Below are 22,873 nucleotides of genomic sequence, written 5' to 3'. Positions count from 1 at the left end.
AGCAGCTGATAACTACTACAGCATCACATTCTAACACCTGATGTGACCTCGGTCTTGTGCAATAAAAGGCCCTTATGTTTTATTTTTCTTTTAAAAGTTGCCCATTTTAGGGTTAACCCCACTGATGCTAGGGAAGACTGCAGTCCTTAAATGAGAGGGGTTATGCGTATTTTTCAACATTATGTAATCCCTTTCCATTGTGTATTATTTTAGTAGGTTTTTTTTTGTATAAGTTTTATTGAAACATCAAATGCCCTGCCAGCTGTATTTTTAATAAATGAGCAAAGATTAAATAAGAAATGAAGGGCCTGATTCAGCAAGGATTGCAACTGTGATTACGCACTCAATTGGCCGACTGTTGCGTTCTGCGCATGCATATGCAACAGTGCGCAAACCGGCCACGGAGAGACTATGATCGCAGAGACTACGCAGACCCATCGCAGAGTTTTTGTCAGAAAGTGCCATTTGTAAGAGGTGACGGGGGGGTGGTTGGCGAAACGCCTGCGTGCTGCTGCAGTGGCATGCATAGATTAGGCACTGCAATGCCATATGCAGCTTTAGTACTCAGTGCGTGCGATGAGGTTAGCAATTCCTGAGTAAGGTCAGAGTTTGTGCAAGTGTGCGTGAGGCTCCGATTGTTCTCGATGTTACCGATGATTTTGCAGTCTTGCTAAACATTACGAATGTGTGTGAGGAAAGGTTGGCTATGTAGTGCTGCAGTGGCATAGCGATCGCATGGGATTAGCATATCGCAGGCAGCCATGATCGCAGTTGCGATCTGTAGTGAATCAGGCCCTAAGTTCCCATTTCTAAAAAACAAGACATTTACAGGGGAAATTTAATTCTTGGCAATATCCGCAAAATGATTGAATATCTGCACCTCTCGGCCACAGTTTTCCTTGAATCCCTTAATTGGAAAAATACTCCCGCTCCTCCTCATCCATCATCCATCAGGGACAGGGCAGAAGAGCCGACACCAGTGGCTGTGAGGCAACCTGCCATAGGATTCCCTTGGATACAAGACCACGCCACATTTTATTTTTATTATTGGGGGGGGCGATGTTCTTTCTGGCACAGGGCACCAAAATGTCTAGTAACGGCTCTGCCCCTCACCCCCTAAAGTGTGCCTGGTGACCAAAGCCGCTGTGAAAATGAAAATTGCAATGTTCTGCTGGTGGTGATCTGATGTTCCGATGTTTTTTTTTTTTAAATGTATTATAAATGTAAATATAAAAAAAAACTACATTTTTAAATTCAATTATTTTGGATAAGCTAAACTGCATGTTCTTCACCTAATTCACTCAGAAAAAAAATATAAATTTCTGAGCGGTTGTTAGAAAAAAATTGTCAGTTAAGTGGTTAATGCGTAAGGAGGCTATGTGTATATGGACACATCTGTATATTGTAGTTTCCATTCTATACATATAAACAATGGGACTTTCAATTTGTGGTGTGGTTTTCTTACAAAGTGGTAGTTTTGTGGTGGTTTTGATTTAAGTTAATTGGGCAGCACCAAAACCACTGAAAAACTGCGTTTTGAAACAGATGTCTTCTCAAACCGCTCTTCAGTATATATCATAGCTGCTAAGCAAGATCATCACAGCACCACCTATGGGTCTTTTTTTATTATAATTAAACATATTTCTAACCCAGTGGTTCCTAAACATTTTTGAACCACGGCACCCTAGAGTATCAGCACTGTTTTCACGGCACCCCTAAGCCAAAAGTCTGTTATTGAAAAACTCTGAAAAAAATGTAGTAAAATAGTAAAGTGAAGTAAATTGTGCTTACCTGTCATCATTAGGTTCAGTTATGTGGTGGTGGACAGGTTTGTGCTTTTGTTGTCCACATATTTACATTACATTGACCATAAATAACTTGACTTGGTGCTGGACAACCAACCTGAGGCAACCCTGCAAGTGTCCCGAGTCACAGTTTGGGAACCACTGTTCTAACCTATCAATGTTTACATACCTTCTAACATACAAGTTGAGTGAATCATGACACAGCCTTTTCCTCCAAATGGCTCATGTTAGGGTCATACAGTGCCATACCCGGGTACTTCTGTGTCCTGGGCCTGCCCACGCCACCCCCTGATTATACACCTTGTTTCTCTGACACAATCACAAATACACTAACAAATTAGATGAAACTAATCCACCGATTTAAAAGGAAGAAAAAATGACATGCACCCGAATTGTATGTATGTATATACAGATGTGTCCACATATATCTATCCTCCATGCTCTACTAGTGGTGTTACACAAAGTGTGGGCGCCGTGTTACTCTCTAGCGCCGAGCGTCTTTTCGTACAATTTTTTCCTTAGAGTTGCCGCAAAAACTATTAAACACCAACTTAGAACAAACAGACACAATGTTCTTATTAGTGTATATTTATGCATATATATACTAGGGGTGAGCGGGTTCGGATTTCTGAAATCCGAACCCCCCCGAGCCCCCCCCGATCCGAGTCCGATCCGAGTCAGGCTTGACTTTTCCCGCCTGACTCGGATCTGAAATCGAGGCAAAACGTCATCATCCCGCCTTCCGAGTCTCGCGGGTTTTGGATCCTATATAAGGTACCCGCGTCGGCGCCATTTTCTCACTCGGCTGTGGACAGTGAAGAGGGAGGGTGGGAGTTAGGGCTGTGTAGTGTAGTGTAGTGTAGTGCTGCTGTTGTCCACTACTTCAAAGTCCATAGGGGCTGGCTGTGTTGTGCTGCTGTTGTTAATAGGGGCTGTGTCCACTACTTCAAAGTCCATAGGGGCTGGCTGGACTGTGTTGTGCAGTCAGTTCTCCATAGGGGCTGTGTCCACTCCAAAGTCCTGTGCAGTGTCCCAGTCCTAAAGGAGTGCTGTAGTGTTGTCCAGGGGGTGCTCTGTCCATCAGGGGTGCTCCCCCCAAGTGCTAAAAAAATAATATATTTTCTGTGTTTGTGAATTGTGTGCGCAGTAGCCGCACGTGCATCAACAAAGTAGTGCCAAGCGTGCGCCTGTGTCATAAGTAAAGGGCCGGCTGGCTTGACCGTTAAAGGGTGCTGTAACCCCCGAAAGTACACTCCAGTCCAAACCGAAAAAAAATTATTTTCTGTGTTTGTGAATTGTGTGCGCAGTAGCCGCACGTGCATCAACAAAGTAGTGCCAAGCGTGCGCCTGTGTCATAAGTAAAGGGCCGGCTGGCTTGACTGTTAAGGGTGCTGTAACCCCCGAAAGTACACTCCAGTCCAAACCAAAAAAAAAATAATTTTCTGTGTTTGTGAATTGTGTGCGCAGTAGCCGCACGTGCATCAACAAAGTAGTGCCAAGCGTGCGCCTGTGTCATAAGTAAAGGGCCGGCTGGCTTGACCGTTAAGGGTGCTGTAACCCCCGAAAGTACACTCCAGTCCAAACCAAAAAAAAAATTATTTTCTGTGTTTGTGAATTGTGTGCGCAGTAGCCGCACGTGCATCAACAAAGTAGTGCCAAGCGTGCGCCTGTGTCATAAGTAAAGGGCCGGCTGGCTTGACCGTTAAAGGGTGCTGTAACCCCCGAAAGTACACTCCAGTCCAAACCAAAAAAAAATTATTTTCTGTGTTTGTGAATTGTGTGCGCAGTAGCCGCACGTGCATCAACAAAGTAGTGCCAAGCGTGCGCCCGTGTCATAAGTAAAGGGCCGGCTGGCTTGACCGTTAAAGGGTGCTGTAACCCCCGAAAGTACACTCCAGTCCAAACCAAAAAAAAATTATTTTCTGTGTTTGTGAATTGTGTGCGCAGTAGCCGCACGTGCATCAACAAAGTAGTGCCAAGCGTGCGCCTGTGTCATAAGTAAAGGGCCGGCTGGCTTGACCGTTAAGGGTGCTGTAACCCCCGAAAGTACACTCCAGTCCAAACCAAAAAAAAATTATTTTCTGTGTTTGTGAATTGTGTGCGCAGTAGCCGCACGTGCATCAACAAAGTAGTGCCAAGAGTGCGCCTGTGTCATAAGTAAAGGGCCGGCTGGCTTGACCGTTAAAGGGTGCTGTAACCCCCGAAAGTACACTCCAGTCCAAACCCAAAAAAAATTATTTTCTGTGTTTGTGAATTGTGTGCGCAGTAGCCGCACGTGCATCAACAAAGTAGTGCCAAGCGTGCGCCTGTGTCATAAGTAAAGGGCCGGCTGGCTTGACCGTTAAGGGTGCTGTAACCCCCGAAAGTACACTCCAGTCCAAACCAAAAAAAAAATTATTTTCTGTGTTTGTGAATTGTGTGCGCAGTAGCCGCACGTGCATCAACAAAGTAGTGCCAAGCGTGCGCCTGTGTCATAAGTAAAGGGCCGGCTGGCTTGACCGTTAAAGGGTGCTGTAACCCCCGAAAGTACACTCCAGTCCAAACCAAAAAAAAATTATTTTCTGTGTTTGTGAATTGTGTGCGCAGTAGCCGCACGTGCATCAACAAAGTAGTGCCAAGCGTGCGCCTGTGTCATAAGTAAAGGGCCGGCTGGCTTGACTGTTAAGGGTGCTGTAACCCCCGAAAGTACACTCCAGTCCAAACCCAAAAAAAAAATAATTTTCTGTGTTTGTGAATTGTGTGCGCAGTAGCCGCACGTGCATCAACAAAGTAGTGCCAAGCGTGCGCCTGTGTCATAAGTAAAGGGCCGGCTGGCTTGACCGTTAAGGGTGCTGTAACCCCCGAAAGTACACTCCAGTCCAAACCAAAAAAAAAATTATTTTCTGTGTTTGTGAATTGTGTGCGCAGTAGCCGCACGTGCATCAACAAAGTAGTGCCAAGCGTGCGCCTGTGTCATAAGTAAAGGGCCGGCTGGCTTGACCGTTAAAGGGTGCTGTAACCCCCGAAAGTACACTCCAGTCCAAACCAAAAAAAAATTATTTTCTGTGTTTGTGAATTGTGTGCGCAGTAGCCGCACGTGCATCAACAAAGTAGTGCCAAGCGTGCGCCCGTGTCATAAGTAAAGGGCCGGCTGGCTTGACCGTTAAAGGGTGCTGTAACCCCCGAAAGTACACTCCAGTCCAAACCAAAAAAAAATTATTTTCTGTGTTTGTGAATTGTGTGCGCAGTAGCCGCACGTGCATCAACAAAGTAGTGCCAAGCGTGCGCCTGTGTCATAAGTAAAGGGCCGGCTGGCTTGACCGTTAAAGGGTGCTGTAACCCCCGAAAGTACACTCCAGTCCAAACCAAAAAAAAATTATTTTCTGTGTTTGTGAATTGTGTGCGCAGTAGCCGCATGTGCATCAACAAAGTAGTGCCAAGCGTGCGCCTGTGTCATAAGTAAAGGGCCGGCTGGCTTGACCGTTAAGGGTGCTGTAACCCCCGAAAGTACACTCCAGTCCAAACCAAAAAAAAATTATTTTCTGTGTTTGTGAATTGTGTGCGCAGTAGCCGCACGTGCATCAACAAAGTAGTGCCAAGAGTGCGCCTGTGTCATAAGTAAAGGGCCGGCTGGCTTGACCGTTAAAGGGTGCTGTAACCCCCGAAAGTACACTCCAGTCCAAACCCAAAAAAAATTATTTTCTGTGTTTGTGAATTGTGTGCGCAGTAGCCGCACGTGCATCAACAAAGTAGTGCCAAGCGTGCGCCTGTGTCATAAGTAAAGGGCCGGCTGGCTTGACCGTTAAAGGGTGCTGTAACCCCCTAAGTACACTCCAGTCCAAACCAAAAAAAAAATTATTTTCTGTGTTTGTGAATTGTGTGCGCAGTAGCCGCACGTGCATCAACAAAGTAGTGCCAAGCGTGCGCCTGTGTCATAAGTAAAGGGCCGGCTGGCTTGACCGTTAAGGGTGCTGTAACCCCCGAAAGTACACTCCAGTCCGAACCAAAAAAAAATTATTTTCTGTGTTTGTGAATTGTGTGCGCAGTAGCCGCACGTGCATCAACAAAGTAGTGCCAAGAGTGCGCCTGTGTCATAAGTAAAGGGCCGGCTGGCTTGACCGTTAAAGGGTGCTGTAATCCACAAAGTACACTCCAGTCCAAACCAAAAAAAAAATTATTTTCTGTGTTTAGCCGCACGTATATATCAAATCGATATAACATAAATGGAGGACCAAACTTTCTCCGATAAAAATAAAATAGAGAAAGATCAAGAACCACTTCCTCCTAGTGCTGAAGCTGCTGCCACTAGTCATGACATAGACGATAACATGCCATCAACGTCGTCTGCCAAGGCCGATGCCCAATGTCATAGTAGAGGGCACATACAATCCCAAATGGCAAAGTTCAGGAAAATGACCTTGAAAAAGACATTTAAATCAGCTGAAGAGAAACGTAAACTTGCCAATATGCCATTTACGACACGGAGTGGCAAGGAACGGCTAAGGTCGATCCCTAGTATGTTCATGACTAGTGGTTCAGCTTCACATGACGATGGAAGCCCTCCTCCCACTAAAAAAATCAAAAGAGTTAAGCTGGCAAAAGCACAGCGAAGAACTGTGCTTTCTAAGAAGATATCACAAATCCCCAAGGAGAGTCCAAGTGTGGTGGTGGTTGCGATGCCTGACCTTCCCAGCACTGGACGGGAAGAGGTGGCTCTTTCCACCATTTGCACGCCCCCTGCAAGTGCTGAAAGGAGCACCCACAGTCCACTTGCTGATATGCAAATTGAAGATGTCACTGTTGAAGTACAACAGGATGAGGATACTGGTGTAGCTGGCGCTGAGGAGGAAGTTGGCGAGGAGGATTCTGATGGTGATGTGGTTTGTTTAAATCAGGCTCCGGGGGAGACAGTTGTTGTCCGTGGGATGAAAAAGCCCATCACGGTCATGCCTGGGCAGAAGACCAAACATTCCACCTCTTTGGTCTGGCAATATTTCTATCCAAATCCGGACAACAACTGTCTTGCCATATGTACCATATGTAAAGGTGAAATAAGTAGGGGTAGGGACGTCAACCACCTAGGAACATCCTCCCTTATACGGCACCTGCAGCGCGTTCATAAAAAGTTACTGTCAAGTTCAGAAACTTTGGCTAAGACCGTAAGCAGTCCAGGGACACCTAAATCCCGTTGTCCTGTTGTATCCAAGCGCCTGCAAACCACACCATCAACTCCCTCCTCGTCAATTTCCTCCTTAGTCAGGATCGGAAGTAGTCCTGCAGGCCATGTCACTGGCATGACTGACTCTCCTATCCGGGATTCCTCTGGAGGATCCTGCATTGCTACGCCTACTGCTGCCGCTGCTGCTGTTGCTGCTGCTGGGAGTCGTTCATCATCCCAGAGAGGAAGTAGGAACACCACTACTTTTACTAAACAATTGACCCTCCAACAGTCCTTAGCGAGGAGGATGAAGTACGACAGCAGTCATCCTGAAGCAAAACGTATAACTGAGGCCTTGACTGCTATGTTGGTGTTAGACGTGCGTCCGGTATCCGCCATTAGTGCAGTGGGATTTAGACAATTGATGGAGGTAGTGTGTCCCCGGTTCCAAATCCCGTCTAGATTCCACTTCACTAGGCAGGCGATACCGAGACTGTACAGAAACGTCAGAAAAAGTGTCCTCAGTGTCCTGAAAAATGCCGTTGTACACAATGTCCACTTAACCACGGACATGTGGACAAGTGGAACAGGGCAGACTAAGGACTATATGACTGTGACAGCCCACTGGGTAGATGTATCACCTTACGCAGCAACAGCAGCAGCGTCACCAGTAGCAGCATCTCAGAAACGCCAGCTCGTTACAAGGCAGGCTACGCTGTGTATCACCGGTTTCAGTAAGAGGCACACCGCCGACAACCTCTTAGAGAAACTGAGGGAAATCATCGCCCAGTGGCTTACCCCACTTAGACTCTCCTGGGGATTTGTGATATCTGACAACGCCACCAATATTGTGCGGGCATTACATCTGGGCAAATTCCAGCACGTCCCATGTTTTGCTCACACAATAAACTTGGTGGTGCAGAATTTTCTGAAAAGCGACAGGGGCGTGCAGGAGACGCTTTGGGTGGCCCGAAAAATTTCTGGCCACTTTCGCCATTCAGCGACTGCGTGCCGAAGACTGGAGCGCCAGCAAACACTCTTGAACCTGCCCCGCCATCACCTGAAGCAAGAGGTTGTGACGCGGTGGAACTCAACCCTCTATATGCTTCAGAGGATGGAGGAGCAGCAAAAGGCCATACAAGCCTATACATCCACCTATGACATAGGCAAAGGAGGGGGTATGCACCTGACTCAAGCGCAGTGGAGAATGATTTCCGTGTTGTGCAAGGTTCTCCAGCCCTTCGAACTTGCCACACGTGAAGTCAGTTCAGACACAGCCAGCTTGAGTCAGGTCATTCCCCTCATCAGGCTTTTGCAGAAGCAGCTGGAGAAAGTGAAGGAGGAGCTAAGACGGAGCGATTCCGCTCGGCATGTGGGACTTGTGGATGAAGCCCTTCATTCGCTTTGCCAGGATTCCAGGGTGGTCAATCTGTTGAAATCAGACCACTACATTTTGGCCACCGTGCTTGATCCTAGGTTTAAAGCCTATGTGGTGTCTCTCTTTCCGGCCGACACAAGCCTGCAGAGGTGCAAAGACCTGCTGGTGAACACACTGTCAGCTGAAGCGGAACGTGACACGTCAACGGCTCCTTCTTCATTTTCTCCCGCAACTGGGGCTGCCAGGAAAAAACTTAGGTATCCTAAGCAACCCGCTGGCGGTGATGCAGGGCAGGCAGGACCAAGTTTGGACATCTGGTCTGGACTGAAGGACCTGGCAACAATTTCTGACATGTCTACTGTCACTGCATATGATACTGTCACCATTGACAGAATGGTGGAGGATTACATCGGTGACAGCATCCAAGTAGGCATGTCAGACAGTCCATACCTGTACTGGCAGGAAAAAGAGGCAATTTGGAGGCCCCTGTACAAGCTGGCTCTATTTTACCTGAGTTGCCCCCCCTCCAGTGTGTACTCCGAAAGAGTGTTTAGTGCAGCCGGGAACCTTGTCAGCGAAAGGCGTAGGAGGTTGCTTCCACAGAATGTGGAGAAGATGATGTTCATCAAAATGAATTATCAGCTCTTCCAGGGAGACCAGCCTCCAGAAGGTACAGAGGGACCTGTGGTGGTGGATTCAAGTGGGGACGAGTTAATACTTTGTGAGGATGAGGATGTACACACTGAAGAGGGTGAGGAATCGGTGGATGAGGAGGATGAGGATGACATCTTGCCTCCGTAGAGCCAGTTTGTGCAGGGACACATTAATTTCCAGCTTGTTTTGTGGGGGCCCAAACGAACCAATCATTTCAGCCACAGTTGTGTGGCAGACCCTGGCGCTGAAATGATTGATTTGTTAAAGTGTGCATGTCCTGTTTATACAACATAAGGGTGGGTGGGAGGGCCCAAGGACAATTCCATCTTGCACTTCTTTTTTTTCTTTGCATTATGTACAGTTTGGGGCCTAGTTTTTCTAACTGCCATCCTGTCTGCCACTGCAGTGTCACTCCTAGATGGGTCACGTGTTTGTGCCGCCCACTCGTGTCGCTTAGCATAGTCATCCAGCTACCTCGGTGCAACCTTTTGGACATGAAAACACTATTGTGAGGTGTGAGGTGTTCAGAATAGACTGGAAATGAGTGGAAATTAAGGTTATTGAGGTTAATAATAGCATAGGAGCAGAGAAACCAACAAATTCTGTGATTTTAGCTGTTTTTATGCTTTTTAAAAAAAAAATACAGATCCAAAACACAAAACCCAGAACCCAAAACACGGAAGGGTGGTTTTGGCAAAACCAATCCAGATCCAAAACACGAAGAAAGATCCAGATCCAAAACCAAAACACAAAACACGAAAAGTGGCCGGTGCACACCCCTAATATATACGTTATGTGGAGTTCCACAAAGCATTCAGGTCATCTTTTATTTTGACTCGTGCATGCTCGATTAAATAAAATATTACCTTTTGTGTTTAATTTGTGTATTCTCTGAGCCTCAGTTCGGCTTCAGACGTAAAAATGTTATAAATTTGTCCAGCATGTATTTATAGGACATTTGGATATGATTTATGAGACTGTATTCCAACCTGCGCTCTGTGGCTAGTGATGCAAGATCTGTCTCCAGGGTGATCCAAGTGACAGATAATTAAACAATATAGTTTTCACAGTGATACATAGGTCCTTGATAATTGTCTTATGTATACACCTGCTGCTAAACAAATTCTTTAAAACAATTCTCTGCATCCCATGCTGTGTTGGTGGACGTCATTATATAGAATCCTTTGCTGCATTGGCTATGTGCACAGCGATAAGGATTCTATGCATGGAGCATATGTAGTTCTGATGAATATTTTTATCAAGCAGTTTTGCTCAGGCTGATTTTTAAACACGCATGTGCCATTATCTAATCAATAAGAAATTTCTAGTGAATAGGGTCCACAGTCCTTATAGGTCCTCAGAGCAGCCATCCGTCATGACTCTCCTTAGTGCTGCTTAATTACTGAGGTTCATTAATTCCTGCCCTGGCTCATAAATGTGTTTGTATAAACTATACAAACATCATGTACAAACACCGTCCATCTCACGTCTTTTACGCCTGCCCAGAATATGTTTAAAGGCACAGTTCCAATTGCTTTTCATTTACAAGCAGTTTGTGTGATACAGCAGACCACTTTTCAAGGTACATAGGGAGTAATTCTGAGTCGGGCACAAGGAAAGCATCGGACGCATGAGCCCAATGTTTTCCCTCTGTGCATGCATCCGAGACGAACTGCGCATGTATCTCGATTGTTACCATTGGGGGACGCAGATCGAATTTACATGGAGATCCAAGCAATTTCGATGGGTGTTCTGGGTGGTAATGGGGAGGGGGTGGCTAACTGGAGGGGCATGTTGTTGTCAGCGACTGTGGTTAAATATGCAGTTTCACTGACATGGCGACTATTTTCCCTCGGACATTCTGCGTCTGCCATCTTTGTATGCACATCAGTGGATTTGCGCCACAGTCGGTGGGTGTCTCAATAGGATTCCCATCAGCAGCAGCCTTTTGTCGCAGCCGCTACTGCAACTGCGTCCACCTCTGAAACACCCCTATAGTGTCTAAGGAGGATTCATTTTCTGAATAACACTTTTCTAATTTGCTACGCTTGATACAAGTGTTAATATATGTTCTTATATTGTCTCTGTCTCTCTCTATCTATCTATCTATCTATCTATATATATATATATATATATATATATATATATATATATATGCAACTGCACAATACTACTTCGCTTGTTCTATGTGCTGGATATGTCAACACCGCAAGGGTGTCACTCACCGCCTGGGAGTGACACCATCGAGACTGGTGGTCTCGGGGGTTTAGCCGGCATCCCCCGCCAGTCTCTATAGTGTCTGCCCTGCCATCTCCAGCGGGTCTCTCCTCCCGCGATGTCTCTTCAGTTCAGCCTCTAGCTGCCACCATCTTGCAGGGGGCCTTACCAGATATCTCAGGGGACTACCTGCCAAATCGCCCTGCTATAATGGGTGTTTTCTCTCCTAATTGACAATCCTATTTAAACCCCTCTTTCCCACATCGTAAGTGTCAGTTCCTTGTCTGCACTTGTGCTGGACAGCTTAGCTGCTGCAGTTGTTACCGTAGTTCGGCGCTGAGAAGGGTACTTATAGATTATAACTTTCATTCAGCACCACCTGAGGAAGCTGCCAGGTGCGGTGCACCGCATTGAGGTTATAAGGGAGAATTTCATTTTTCTTTTATGCTTTATTTTAATGCCTGATTTTTAACTTGTGATACTGTGTTTTTAAATTATTTATAAACTATTTGTATTTTTAATTATTCCTAGAACTATTGTTGTTTTTATATTTCATTTATCCATGACAGTAGTGAGTTGTATTATGATGCCATTGATCTAACTAATAAAATTATTTAATTATTAATTATTTTGTTGGGTCATCCCTTATTGCCAAATGTAGCCCATATTTTATGTTTGGGCATGAGGGTGTTTTCCCACTTATATTTTAAGAATTGTTACTGCCTTTAACAGTCTCAATTTGTTCGGCTCCCATTTATGGAAAGTAAGGGACTAGTTTTACATAGCAGAAGTGTCACAATTAAGTTTTGATCTATAAAATACCCTACTCAGTTAGGAAACCTACTAGTTCTCCTTAGGTCGCAGAGACTGAGCACCTGTTGGTGCCGCCCATACATTCAATGTTACTGTAGTTACCTTCTCATGTGGATACTCTGCTGATATTCTCCTGTTCTCCAGTTGAAACTCTGCTGGTTACTCAGCTGCCATATTTTGCTGTTTCCAGAAGTCCTCAGGGAGTTTCCTCTCGTTGCCTCCATTGAGTTTACTTGCTCAGTGTTTGTTCCACTGCACTCTAATTACTACTGGCTTGTCCCATCCTCTGAGTTTCCCTTTGCTAGTTACATCTGGGTTCCCTTGCACGAATCCCTGGTGATTACCAGTTAGACTCTACGCCCCTGGCAGAGCTGGATTAAGTCTTTGGGGGAACTTGATGCTGCAGCTTTGTTCCTCTCAGGTTCACATCATCATAACTTAATGTGCCTGCCCCCTCCTTCCCTGTAGCCTGCACGGCCAGTGTTTGAGTACATTGAGAGCCTGCTCAGGCTGCTACTATGTGTCTTATTGGATGGTCGATGGTAACTCACTACTGCTTAGTGAGCGGATCGGTGATGAATATCTGATCTGAGATCGGTAGCCCTCTAAGAGGGATGTGTTCGGCATCCTGGCAGTTGGGATGCCGATGCTTACATTACTGGTACCGGAATACCAACGCTGGTCAGAATCCTGGCGCCAGCATCCCGACTGCCTGGATGCCGAAGGTAAGTAGCAGGCACTAGGGGGAGGGTTAGACACTAAGGGGGAGTGTTAGGTTTAGGGTGCGGGGAGGGGGAGGTTAGATTCAGGCACTAAGGGGGGAGGCTAGGGTTAGGCACCAAAGTGGGAGGGTTAGGGTAGGGAGAGGGGGAGGGTTAGGATACTGACCAACAAGTGCCGGTATGTTAACCCTGTCAGGATCCCGGAATCAGGATTCTGTCCGCAAGGATTCTGAGTGTCGGTATTTCATACCGATCCCATCTCAGAGAAGGGGGCCTAGGACACTTTCCCCCAGTGCTCCCCCTCTTAATTCGGCCCTGGTTTGGTCCTGGCGTGTGATGCCACAGAATCACAAAATTCACTCTTGAATCCTGACAATGTAATTCAATGTAATGCCTGACTTTATTACAGTATGTTAGTGCACCCATTTTTTTTGTTTTGATTGCAATAATCATTCACTGTTATAGCTTCATTTAAACTAAAATACAATTCCCCCACATAAAGTAGCTTCTAATAACATTCAGAAAGATGTTCCCATATCTAGACAGAACTTCAAATATTTCACGCTGCAATTACATCTGCTCCACATGAGTGCCGCCTATTTTTTCCTGTTATATCAGCCATTTCATCCTATTTTATACATCCTAGCCGTGCCGCACTTGGGCACTGGGCGTGACAGACCCGATTTTTTAAGCGTATCTGTGAATGGGCGGATTGTCCAGATTTAGGGGGGTAGCTGGTGATATATAGGTGTTTTTCTTGTGAAAACACCTGCTGAAGGTGTAACCACTTATACCGGTCATTGCCACGTCTATTATGATGTGATTATGCCCCCATAAACACCCCTGTTCCAATTAGCATTCTTTCGATGTTGTGAGGTATGGGATTACTGAACAGGTAGTCTGCTGAGTGTAGGACCACAAATTATTAATGGCTCTTTTACATGAACCAACAATATTTTGGATTAGTGGCACTTGAACATTTCACCATTTCTGTGTTCTTGCAATTTCAAAGCATAGACTATTGCAGGTACGAGTGACCTTGTTTGACAAGATTTCCAGTATCTTGAACAAAAGTCATCTCTCTATTCAATGCATATGTGTTAATTCATCTTTTTAGCTGGGTACACACTAGACGATATATTGTTGTTTTGAGGTGAATCGGAATGACAAATTGTCCACATTGTGCAGTGTATGCACTCCCGTGCGTTGTTCATCACATCTTCAGATCTCCCTGCAGGGCAGGCAGCTCTCAAAATCTGGCGTCCGACACCATACTGCTGGATGTGGCTGAGGAACAATATATCGGGCGGTCGTACACCAGATCATACAGTGTGTAAGGACTGCCCGGTATATCGTCCGTCGCATCTGCCATCACTGGGTACACACATCATCTAGTGCAGGGGTCTTCAACCTTGGCCCTCCAGCTGCTGTGGAATTACACATCCCAGCATGCACTGCCATAGTTTTAGCATGCTGTTATATCAAAAAGGTGGCAGAGCATGCTGGGATGTGTAGTTCTACAGCAGCCAGAGGGCCAAGGTTGAAGACCCCTGTTCTAGTGTGGACAGGGTATCTGGTTACACAATTGCAAATATAGCCCAGCCTTTTCAGCTCATGATTATATAAGACAATTTACTCTGATACAATACTAAAAATAACACTAGTAATGGGGCTGAAGTAGATTTTCCACTTTAAAGCAGAGTGTTTACAACTATGTTACCTGCAGACTAGACAGTTTCTCTAGGAGAGAGACACAGGGAAAAACATCTGTAAAATTAATCGAGAGCAGATACATATCACTTTTCTTATTTTTATTTTTTTTGAAAATTAAAATAGTAATACTACTACCATATGGTACCATTACTTAACACAAGTTGCTGGGAGAGAACAAATCAATAGGAATTGCTGCATGAGTGTCATATCATTAAATGTGCAGCTACTAGGTGAGGCTCCCAGAAAGTCTTGTGTCACCATCCTCGGTGTCTCCCTGCCAATGCAGAAGGCATTGCAGTCACCACAATATAATGCTTAGAGCATCGCAGTGACTGACATATAACAGAGAGCATTGCAGTGAGTACCATATAAAACGAAGAACATTGCAGTCAGTGCAATATAATACAAAGAACATCACAGTTACCACCATATAATGCAGGGAACATCGCAGTGATCGCCATATTGTTACATGTGCTGCTGCGGCTCTCTGCCTGATTGGCTCTCAGTTGTTATCCTAGCTACCTGGACTCTGTCTGCAACGTGCAGTTACTCACCTGTTGGTAGTCTCATTACCTGACCTCAGCCTGATGGACCAATCACAGGAGACATCTCTCTTCATTAGGGATTCAAGTCAGTTCCTGCCTGCCGTTGATATTACTAAGTTTCTGCACCTAGTGGATGTTCACGTATTCGCTGCACTCTGGACCTTATTCAGAGTCGGTCGCAAGTAGCAATGCGCTCGTAACCGACTCGATGGTTAGTCCTCGCATGCGCAGCGGCCGCACTGTGCATGCGCAAGCCCCGGAGCGACAGAGAAACTCTCTCGCTCCGAAGCTCGTTACCAAAGGGGCGGCTGTCGATGTTGATCGATAGCTCGCCCCGTTTGGTAGGTGGGTTAGGGGGGTGGTTTTCAAAATGGAGGCGTTCCTTAACGAACGCCTACCGTTTTGTGGGCGGCCACACTGACATCATCAGTGATGTCAGTGGGGAGCTTCCTGCTCCATCAGAGCAGAAAGCTCCCTGGGGCTTACGAGTGCCCAGACCCAACCTTAGGGTCTGGTCGTAAGCCCCGATGGTCACGATGGTGATCACTATCGCGACCATCAACCTGGTCGGTCGTTAAGTTGTGGGTGGTAACCCACAGCTTAACTAATGGCCAGGAGGCCGCACTTCAAAAATGAAGCGGCCGCCCTCATTCAGAGAGAGCGATCGCTTCTTGTCCTGTTCCTGCCAGTCCTACTCCTGTGTCCTGCTGGATTCTGCCCTGTTCCTGTGTCCATCCCAGCTTTGCGCTTGTGTCTTGCCAAGACCCTCCAACTTACCTGCTTTGTCACCTCCGATTTGACACTAGTCCCAGCGTGTACCTGTGGATTCATCCTGCCAGTTCAACTATATCAAGTACTAGTTCTGTTACAAACTTCCACTTGCATCCTGAGTAGCTGGCCTGCCACAATCGAGTCCATATCAGGCATTGCAGGTTCAAACAGTATGCCCACCTGCATCCTGAGTAGTTGGCCTGCCACAACCAAGTTCATATCCAGCATTGCAGCTTCAACATAATTCCTACCAGCATCCTGAGTAGCTGGTCTGCCACAACCAAGCCCATATCCAGCATTATGGGTTCAGCATTATTCCCTCCTGCATCCTGAGTAGCTGGCCTGCCACAATCAAGTCCATATTCAACATTGCAGGTTCAACACTATTCACCCAAACTGTGTCTGTATATTGCAAGTCTGTAGTTCTTCAGATCATCTAGCAAGTCACCCAGTAGCAGACTCCAGTACACACCTGCACCTGTTTGCTCCTGCAATTAACTCTTACCTTGCCTGCTGCTAACTCCAGGTTAATTCACTGTGGATCTCTGCCTATTGCATGAGCCCCATCAGCGAGCTGTAGGGGTCTCATGGAAATAGTGCAGATTCATTCCTTAAAACATATAATGCATGGAACATCGCAGTGATCGCCATATAATACAGAGAGCATCGCAGTGACCACCAAATAATGTAGAGAGAGTCACTGTGAATGCCAGATAATGCAGAGACCATCAGTGACCCATATATAACAGATAATATGAATAAACTCCTCTCACACACAATAATACCCCCACACACACATGCACGATAATACTCCCACACACACATACGATTATACACACACACACAGTATTACACTGCCCCAGCAAAGACAGTATTAAAACAACCCCGCAAAAAAAATAAAAAATACACCCCTCCCTCCCCATTGTATAAGTATACCCCCCCTCCCCCCCAAATAACATTAAATATTTTTGAAGTAGTTATCCACTAAGAAGGGATTTTTCTAAATTTGAGTCCTAAGGGGGTGAAAATGGCTAAAATATTTCTTCCCCCTGTGCAATGTTTTACCTGACTGACTCATAGTGGCTGTAGCACAGTTCAAGATTCAAACACCAACTGTCATCCCAAGTGCTGCCAAGCATCAGTGGCAGTTGGTGTGGCTCCCCTATTTGAATAGTGAGGTAAGGGAATGTGTTACTACACAGGTGAGAGAGGAAAATGTGTAAAGCTGGGCACACACCTGAAAGATATATCTGTAGATAATGGTTTTTCATACACACTGAACAACCATCTGGCCGGGGGTCTTGTCGTGCCCCCCTGCCCGGCGGCCTCTGCAGCAAATGTACGTACACACAGCATGATGTGCAGATATACTGTATCTGCCGTCGGCGGTGCTGCACAACCGACGTTATATGTCTGTGAATATTGTCATTCACAGACCTATCGTCTGTACACACTAGCCGATGCACAGGCGATATATCAGCCATTCAATTCAACGGCCGATATGTCGGCCAGTGTGTACCCAGCATTACAACAGCAGTGAGAGGGGAATGTATTACTATAGAGGTGAGGGAGGTGAATGAGTTTCTACACAGGTATGGGAGGGGAATGTGTAACTACACAGGTGAGGGAGGGGAATGTGTTACTACACAGGTGAGGGAGTGGAATGTCAAATGGGTTACTGTGGGGTGAGGGAAGGGAATGTGTTGCAACAAGGGCAAGGGAGGGGAATGTGTTAGTTCAGGGGTGAGCAGGGGTAATGTGTTACTCCAGATGTGAGGGAAGAGAATAAGTTACTACAGTTGTAAGTGAGGGTAATGTCTTACTACAGGTGTGAGGGAAGGATTGTATTTCTACACAGGTGATGGAGAGGATTGTCAAAAGTGTTACAACACGGGCGAGGGAGGGAAATGTGTTACTACAGACGTGAGGGAGTGGAATGTGTTAGTACACAGGTGAGGGAGGGTAATGTCTTACTATAGCAGTGAGGGAGGGGATGCATTACTATAGAGATAAAGGATTAATGTGTTACCGGAATGGTGAGATGGAAATGGAAACAGTAAATATCTATGGTCTACCTGCTAGCATATGTATGTATGTATGTGTGTGTGTGTACAGTCAGGTGCATAAATATTGGGACATTGACAGAATTTTCATATTTTGGCCTCTATTCACCACCACAATGGCTTTGAAATGAAACAAACAAGATGTGCTTTAACTGCAGACTTTCAGCTTTAATTTGAGGGTAATTACATCCAAATCAGGTGAACGGTGTAGGAATTACAGCGGTTTCAATATGTGCCTCCCACTTTTTAAGGGCCAAAAGTAATGGGACTATCAACTCAAAAGCTATTTCATGGACAGGTGTGGGCTATTCATTATCAATTAAGCAGGTAAAAGGTCTGGAGTTGATTCTAGGTGTGACATTTGCATTTGGAATCAGTTGCTGTCGACTCTCAATAATACCCCTTTTACACCGGAGCTAAAACCCGGGTTTTTGAAGGGTTAACCCGGGCAGCTCCCTGGTGTAAAAGGGCAGAGGGTTGGATCGCCGGGTCGAGTGACCCAGCAATCCAACCCAGGTAACTAGCAGGGTTTAACACGGGCGTAGCCCGTGAAACCCTGCTATGGGAACAGCGCACTCCGGGTCACGATGACCTGGAGTGCGCTGCTAGCTGGCCGATTGGTCCGGCTTCAGTGGCGCTTGGAGATGACGTCATCTCCAAGCGTCCACTTTCACTCCGCAAAAGCCGGGTCTATGCAGACCCGACTGCGGTGTGAGCGGCGCTGACTCGGGAATATCCCGAGGCTGCGCCGGCAAAATTCCGGGTCTGATCCGGATAGGAACTTTGTTCAGATCCGGAATTTAGGTGGAAAAGGGGTATAAGAGATCCAAAGAGCTTTCACTATCAGTGAAAGGCATCATTAGGCTGAAAAATCAAAACAAACCCATCAGAGAGATAGCAAAAACATTAGGTGTGGCCAAATCAACTGTTTGGAACATTCTTAAAAAGAAAGAACGCACCGGAGAGCTCAGCAACACCAAAAGACCCGGAAGACCACGGAAAACAATGCTCTCACTGAGGGAAGGAGGTTTTTCCCCAAAATGTCACGATACATGACCCCATTCATCCTCTCCGTAATACGGATCAGTCGTCCTGTCCCCTTTGCAGAAAAGCATCCCCATAGCATGATGTTTCCACCCCCATGCTGCACAGTGGGTATGGTGTTTTTGGGATGCCACTCATCATTCTTCTCCCTCCAAACATGGCGTGTGGAGTTTATACCAAAAAGTTCTATTTTGGTCTCATGACCACATGACATTCTCCCAATCCTCCTCTGGATCATCCAGATGGTCACGGGCAAAGTTTAGACGGGCCTGGACATGTGCTGGCTTAAGCAGGGGGATCTTTCGGGCGCTGCAGGATTTGAATCCATGACGACGTAGTGTGTTACTAATGGTAACCTTTGTGACTGTTATCCTAGCTCTCTTGAGGTCATTGACCAGGTCTCCCCGTGTAATTCTGGGCTGATCCCTCACCTTTCTCAAGATCATTGATACCCCACGAGGTGAGATCTTGCATAGAGCCCCTGGTTGAGGGAGATTGTCAGTGATCTTGTATTTCTTAAATTTTTTAATAATTGCGCCAACAGTTGATCTCTTCTCACCAAGCTGCTTGCCTGTTGTCGAGTAGCTCATCCCAGCCTTGTGCAGGTCTACAATTTTGTCCCTGGTGTCCTTAGACAGCTCTCTGGTCTTGGCCATGGTGGAGTTTTTGCAGTCTGACTGATTGAGGGTGTGGACAGATGTCTTTTATACAGTTAACGAGTTCAAACAGGTGCCATTAATGCAGGTGACGAGTGGAGGATAGATGAGCTTCCTAAAGAAGAAGTAACAGGTTTGTGAAAGCCAAAATTCTTGTACTTCGAAGCTGAGAATCAGTTAAAACTTGTGTTTATTTGCCGATGTTTTAAAGAACAAAATGTTTTCAGGACACAGGACCTGATTCAGAGTCGGTCGTGAGCGCCGATACGCTCGTAACCGACTCGATGGTTTGGCCTGTGCATGCACAGTGGCCGCACTGTGCTTGCGCAAGCCCCGGAGCAACAGAGAAACTCTGCCGCTCCAGAGCTCGTTACCAAAGGGGCGGCTGTCGATGTTGATCGACAGCTGCCCCCATTTGGTAGGCGGGCCGAGGGGGTGGTTTCCAAAATGGAGGCGTTCATTTACGAACGCCTACCGTTTTGTGGGCGGCCGCACTGACATCATCAGTGATGTCAGTGGGGAGCTTCTTGCTCCATCAGAGCAGAAAGCTCCCTGGGGCTTACGAGTGCCCAGACCCAACCTTAGGGTCTAGTCGTAAGCCCCGATGGTCACGATGGTGATTGCCATCGTGACCATCAACCTGGTTGGTCGTTAAGCTGTGGGTGGTAACCCACAGTTTAACGATCGACAAGGAGGCGGCCATTCAGGATGCAAGCGGCCGCCCTGATTCAGACCGACCGCTTGCAACTAACGACCGCCTCTGAATGAGGTCCACACTGTCCTGAAGTAAAAGATTTGTTGTTTGAAACGTCGGCAAATAAAAACAGTTGATTCCCTTTCTCAGCCTCTGAGTGCCGCCCTCTTCGCTTTTTGCACACGTGGAGACATGTTCTCCTTAAGAAAGGCCCTGGAGCAGCTACTTTGTTGACTAAGCCACAGGAGTGTTGGGTTACTTGTCTCTCTCTCTCTGTCTCCTGATGGGATGAGCAGAATTTAAAAAACTGTTTGACATTTTGACACAGATTTTTGCACGCTTCTCTGCCAAACTTTGGTCATAAATGTTAAGCTTCTATTAACTTTGTACTGCTTGGAATTACTCCTTATTGTACCCCAGCCCATTTGTAGACTGTAAATTTTTCTAAATTAAAATTGATTTGCTCTAAATTCCGCCACAACTTCACTCCTCTGCAGTTAGCAGTTTTCTTAAGAATATTGGTTGAGTTGCATTTTGAATATTATTCGCTTCTGTATTTTATGAATATTATAGTGTATATTTATGTGAATAGTACTGAAATAAAGAACTGAAAATATTTCATTTATAAAATGAAACCTTTTGATGAAACCTTTTGACATTTGTATTATTTTTCAGTAAACTCCCTAGCTGGGCTCGGGCTGTGGTGCCAAAAATTTTCTACGTAACAGAAAAAGCATGGAACTATTACCCGTATACAATCACAGGTGAGTGACCGTATAATCTATGAGGTAAATAAGTAATTCTTATAAGTATTATTATTGATAACAGTGCTGCAAGAGTCCTTTCTCTGTGAACAAGCCTTAGGTAAGCATGGGTGGATAAAAAATAGTGAACGCCATAATGAATTATATAGTTCTCAAAACACAAATCTGCGGTAGCACATATCAGCAAATGATATTTTCAGTCTGAGTGCAAGGTAGAATAATGAAAACTATTGTATAATAGGTTACCATGGGTTACTATGTTAGGTTATAAATAAAGTTTTCTTCTTATTATTACATTCATAATGTTACTGTAAGGTGAAAAATAATTTATATACCAGCATAACTTATATACCAGTGTGGGCTAAAGTGAAACTGACAGATCCATTTTAAATAACGTTATCGTCTGTCATTGTTCAGTGACTGTTCTAAAGCATACTGTTTTACATACAGTGGAAGAAGTCATTTTGTAGACTGAACCAATAGTCATGGATATGCAGACTACCAGTACTCTGGTAATTAGTGACACCACCATTAGTGAAATGACTGCTGTGTGTAGGCTACAATATGTGTCCTGGTACTTTTGCATGGCTTTATTTGCATTTCATTGCTGAATCTCCATCCTATTGCTGTACAGTGCTTATAGTGATATTATTGTAATACGACTTCTACTTTTTCTTCCTTTCTCTTGTTGTTCTATGCCTGCCATCTGATGGGAATGGACCGGCAGAATACACAGTAAGTGCAGATTGTTTTTTCTCATGCATTGAAGAAAGCGAGACACATTGAGCTTTTTCTCTTGCTATTTGGAGAGTTTCTGTGTGATCTAGCGAGGGAGGCAGGGATAGGAGACGAGTCTGCCGTGATTGGTGGTTACGAGGCGAGTCTGCCTTTATCTAGTATGCACAGTAACTGTTATGTGAGCCAGTGATACGCAGCAGCAGTAGCAATGATATATTCCTTATTCATAAACCTTAAATTCTCATTCACTTGGCAGGCTGCAGTCAAGCAGAGTATAGACCAGTAGTCCTAGCACAGAGTGTTCTTGTAACTCCTAGCTGTCCAGGTCATGTGGGCATTGACTGATACAAATGGAAGCATTAATGTTTCAGGACAATTTAAGGCCCATGCAACACCCATACATATTGGTGAGGATACCACTGTAGAAGAACTCTAATACTGGAGGAGAAAGGGGCCTATTAGTGATCACTCTTATCACAGTAGTATAATTATTATTTAATTTGGGGACTGGCAGGCCCAGCGACAGGGGGGACTAAGGGGACACCAGTACCAGGCCCCTCCCACCGTCACCTTTCCATCCTTCCCCCAAGTGAAACACCGATAACACTGTGACTGTGACACGCAGGGGCCGGTGGTGTTCCTCCTCCTGGGCCCGCATCCCCACCTGCACCCAGCTCCACGACCGACAGTAGCTCATCCTGACGTTTGCTCCTGTTGCTGTCCATCGGCCTGTTGTTCCCCGTAGTACGCCGATTTTATGATGAAGGGGGATGTAAAATAGAATTTATATTTATATAGACTTCACTGTTTAAGCTTCTATAGTGTAACAGTGTGGCTCCTCCTTGATAGCAGAATAAACTTCCATTACTCATTACACATAGTCCTGTTATTACTCTCTTCTTAATTTAATACCTGATTCAGAGATGCACGCTATGCAAATGCTTTTGCAGTTGAGTGATTATCGGCCGTCTGTGCATGCGTCTGAGTCTCACTGCACATGCGTCAAGGGGCATTACCGTAGTTACTCGCAGTGAGTATTTATTTGCAGTGTGATTTACAATCAGCGAGCGTTTGGGGGAGGAAACGGGAAGTGGTGGCAAGGAATATAGGCGCGTCGCAAATGTTTCGGGAACGTGACTCACCCTGCGACTGCGAGCCC

At 45.7% G+C, this 22,873-nt stretch overlaps 1 protein-coding gene across 1 annotated transcript in view; it reads left to right on the top strand.

The window, feature by feature from the left end:
- Window positions 1–22,873, top strand: part of PITPNC1 (phosphatidylinositol transfer protein cytoplasmic 1) — a 285,340-nt gene that overhangs the window by 189,854 nt on the left and 72,613 nt on the right. Inside the window, exons 4-5 of the mRNA XM_088468531.1 lie at window positions 20,888–20,976; window positions 21,704–21,711. Coding sequence (XP_088324657.1) covers window positions 20,888–20,976; window positions 21,704–21,711 — 97 coding nt within the window. The remainder of the gene's footprint in view (window positions 1–20,887; window positions 20,977–21,703; window positions 21,712–22,873) is intronic.

The sequence above is a fragment of the Taudactylus pleione genome, unplaced genomic scaffold, assembly GCF_031769625.1.
Source record: "Taudactylus pleione unplaced genomic scaffold, aTauple2 ptg000012l, whole genome shotgun sequence".
NCBI classification, from domain to species: Eukaryota; Metazoa; Chordata; class Amphibia; order Anura; family Myobatrachidae; genus Taudactylus; species Taudactylus pleione.
This window is presented reverse-complemented; position numbering and strand designations above follow the sequence as displayed.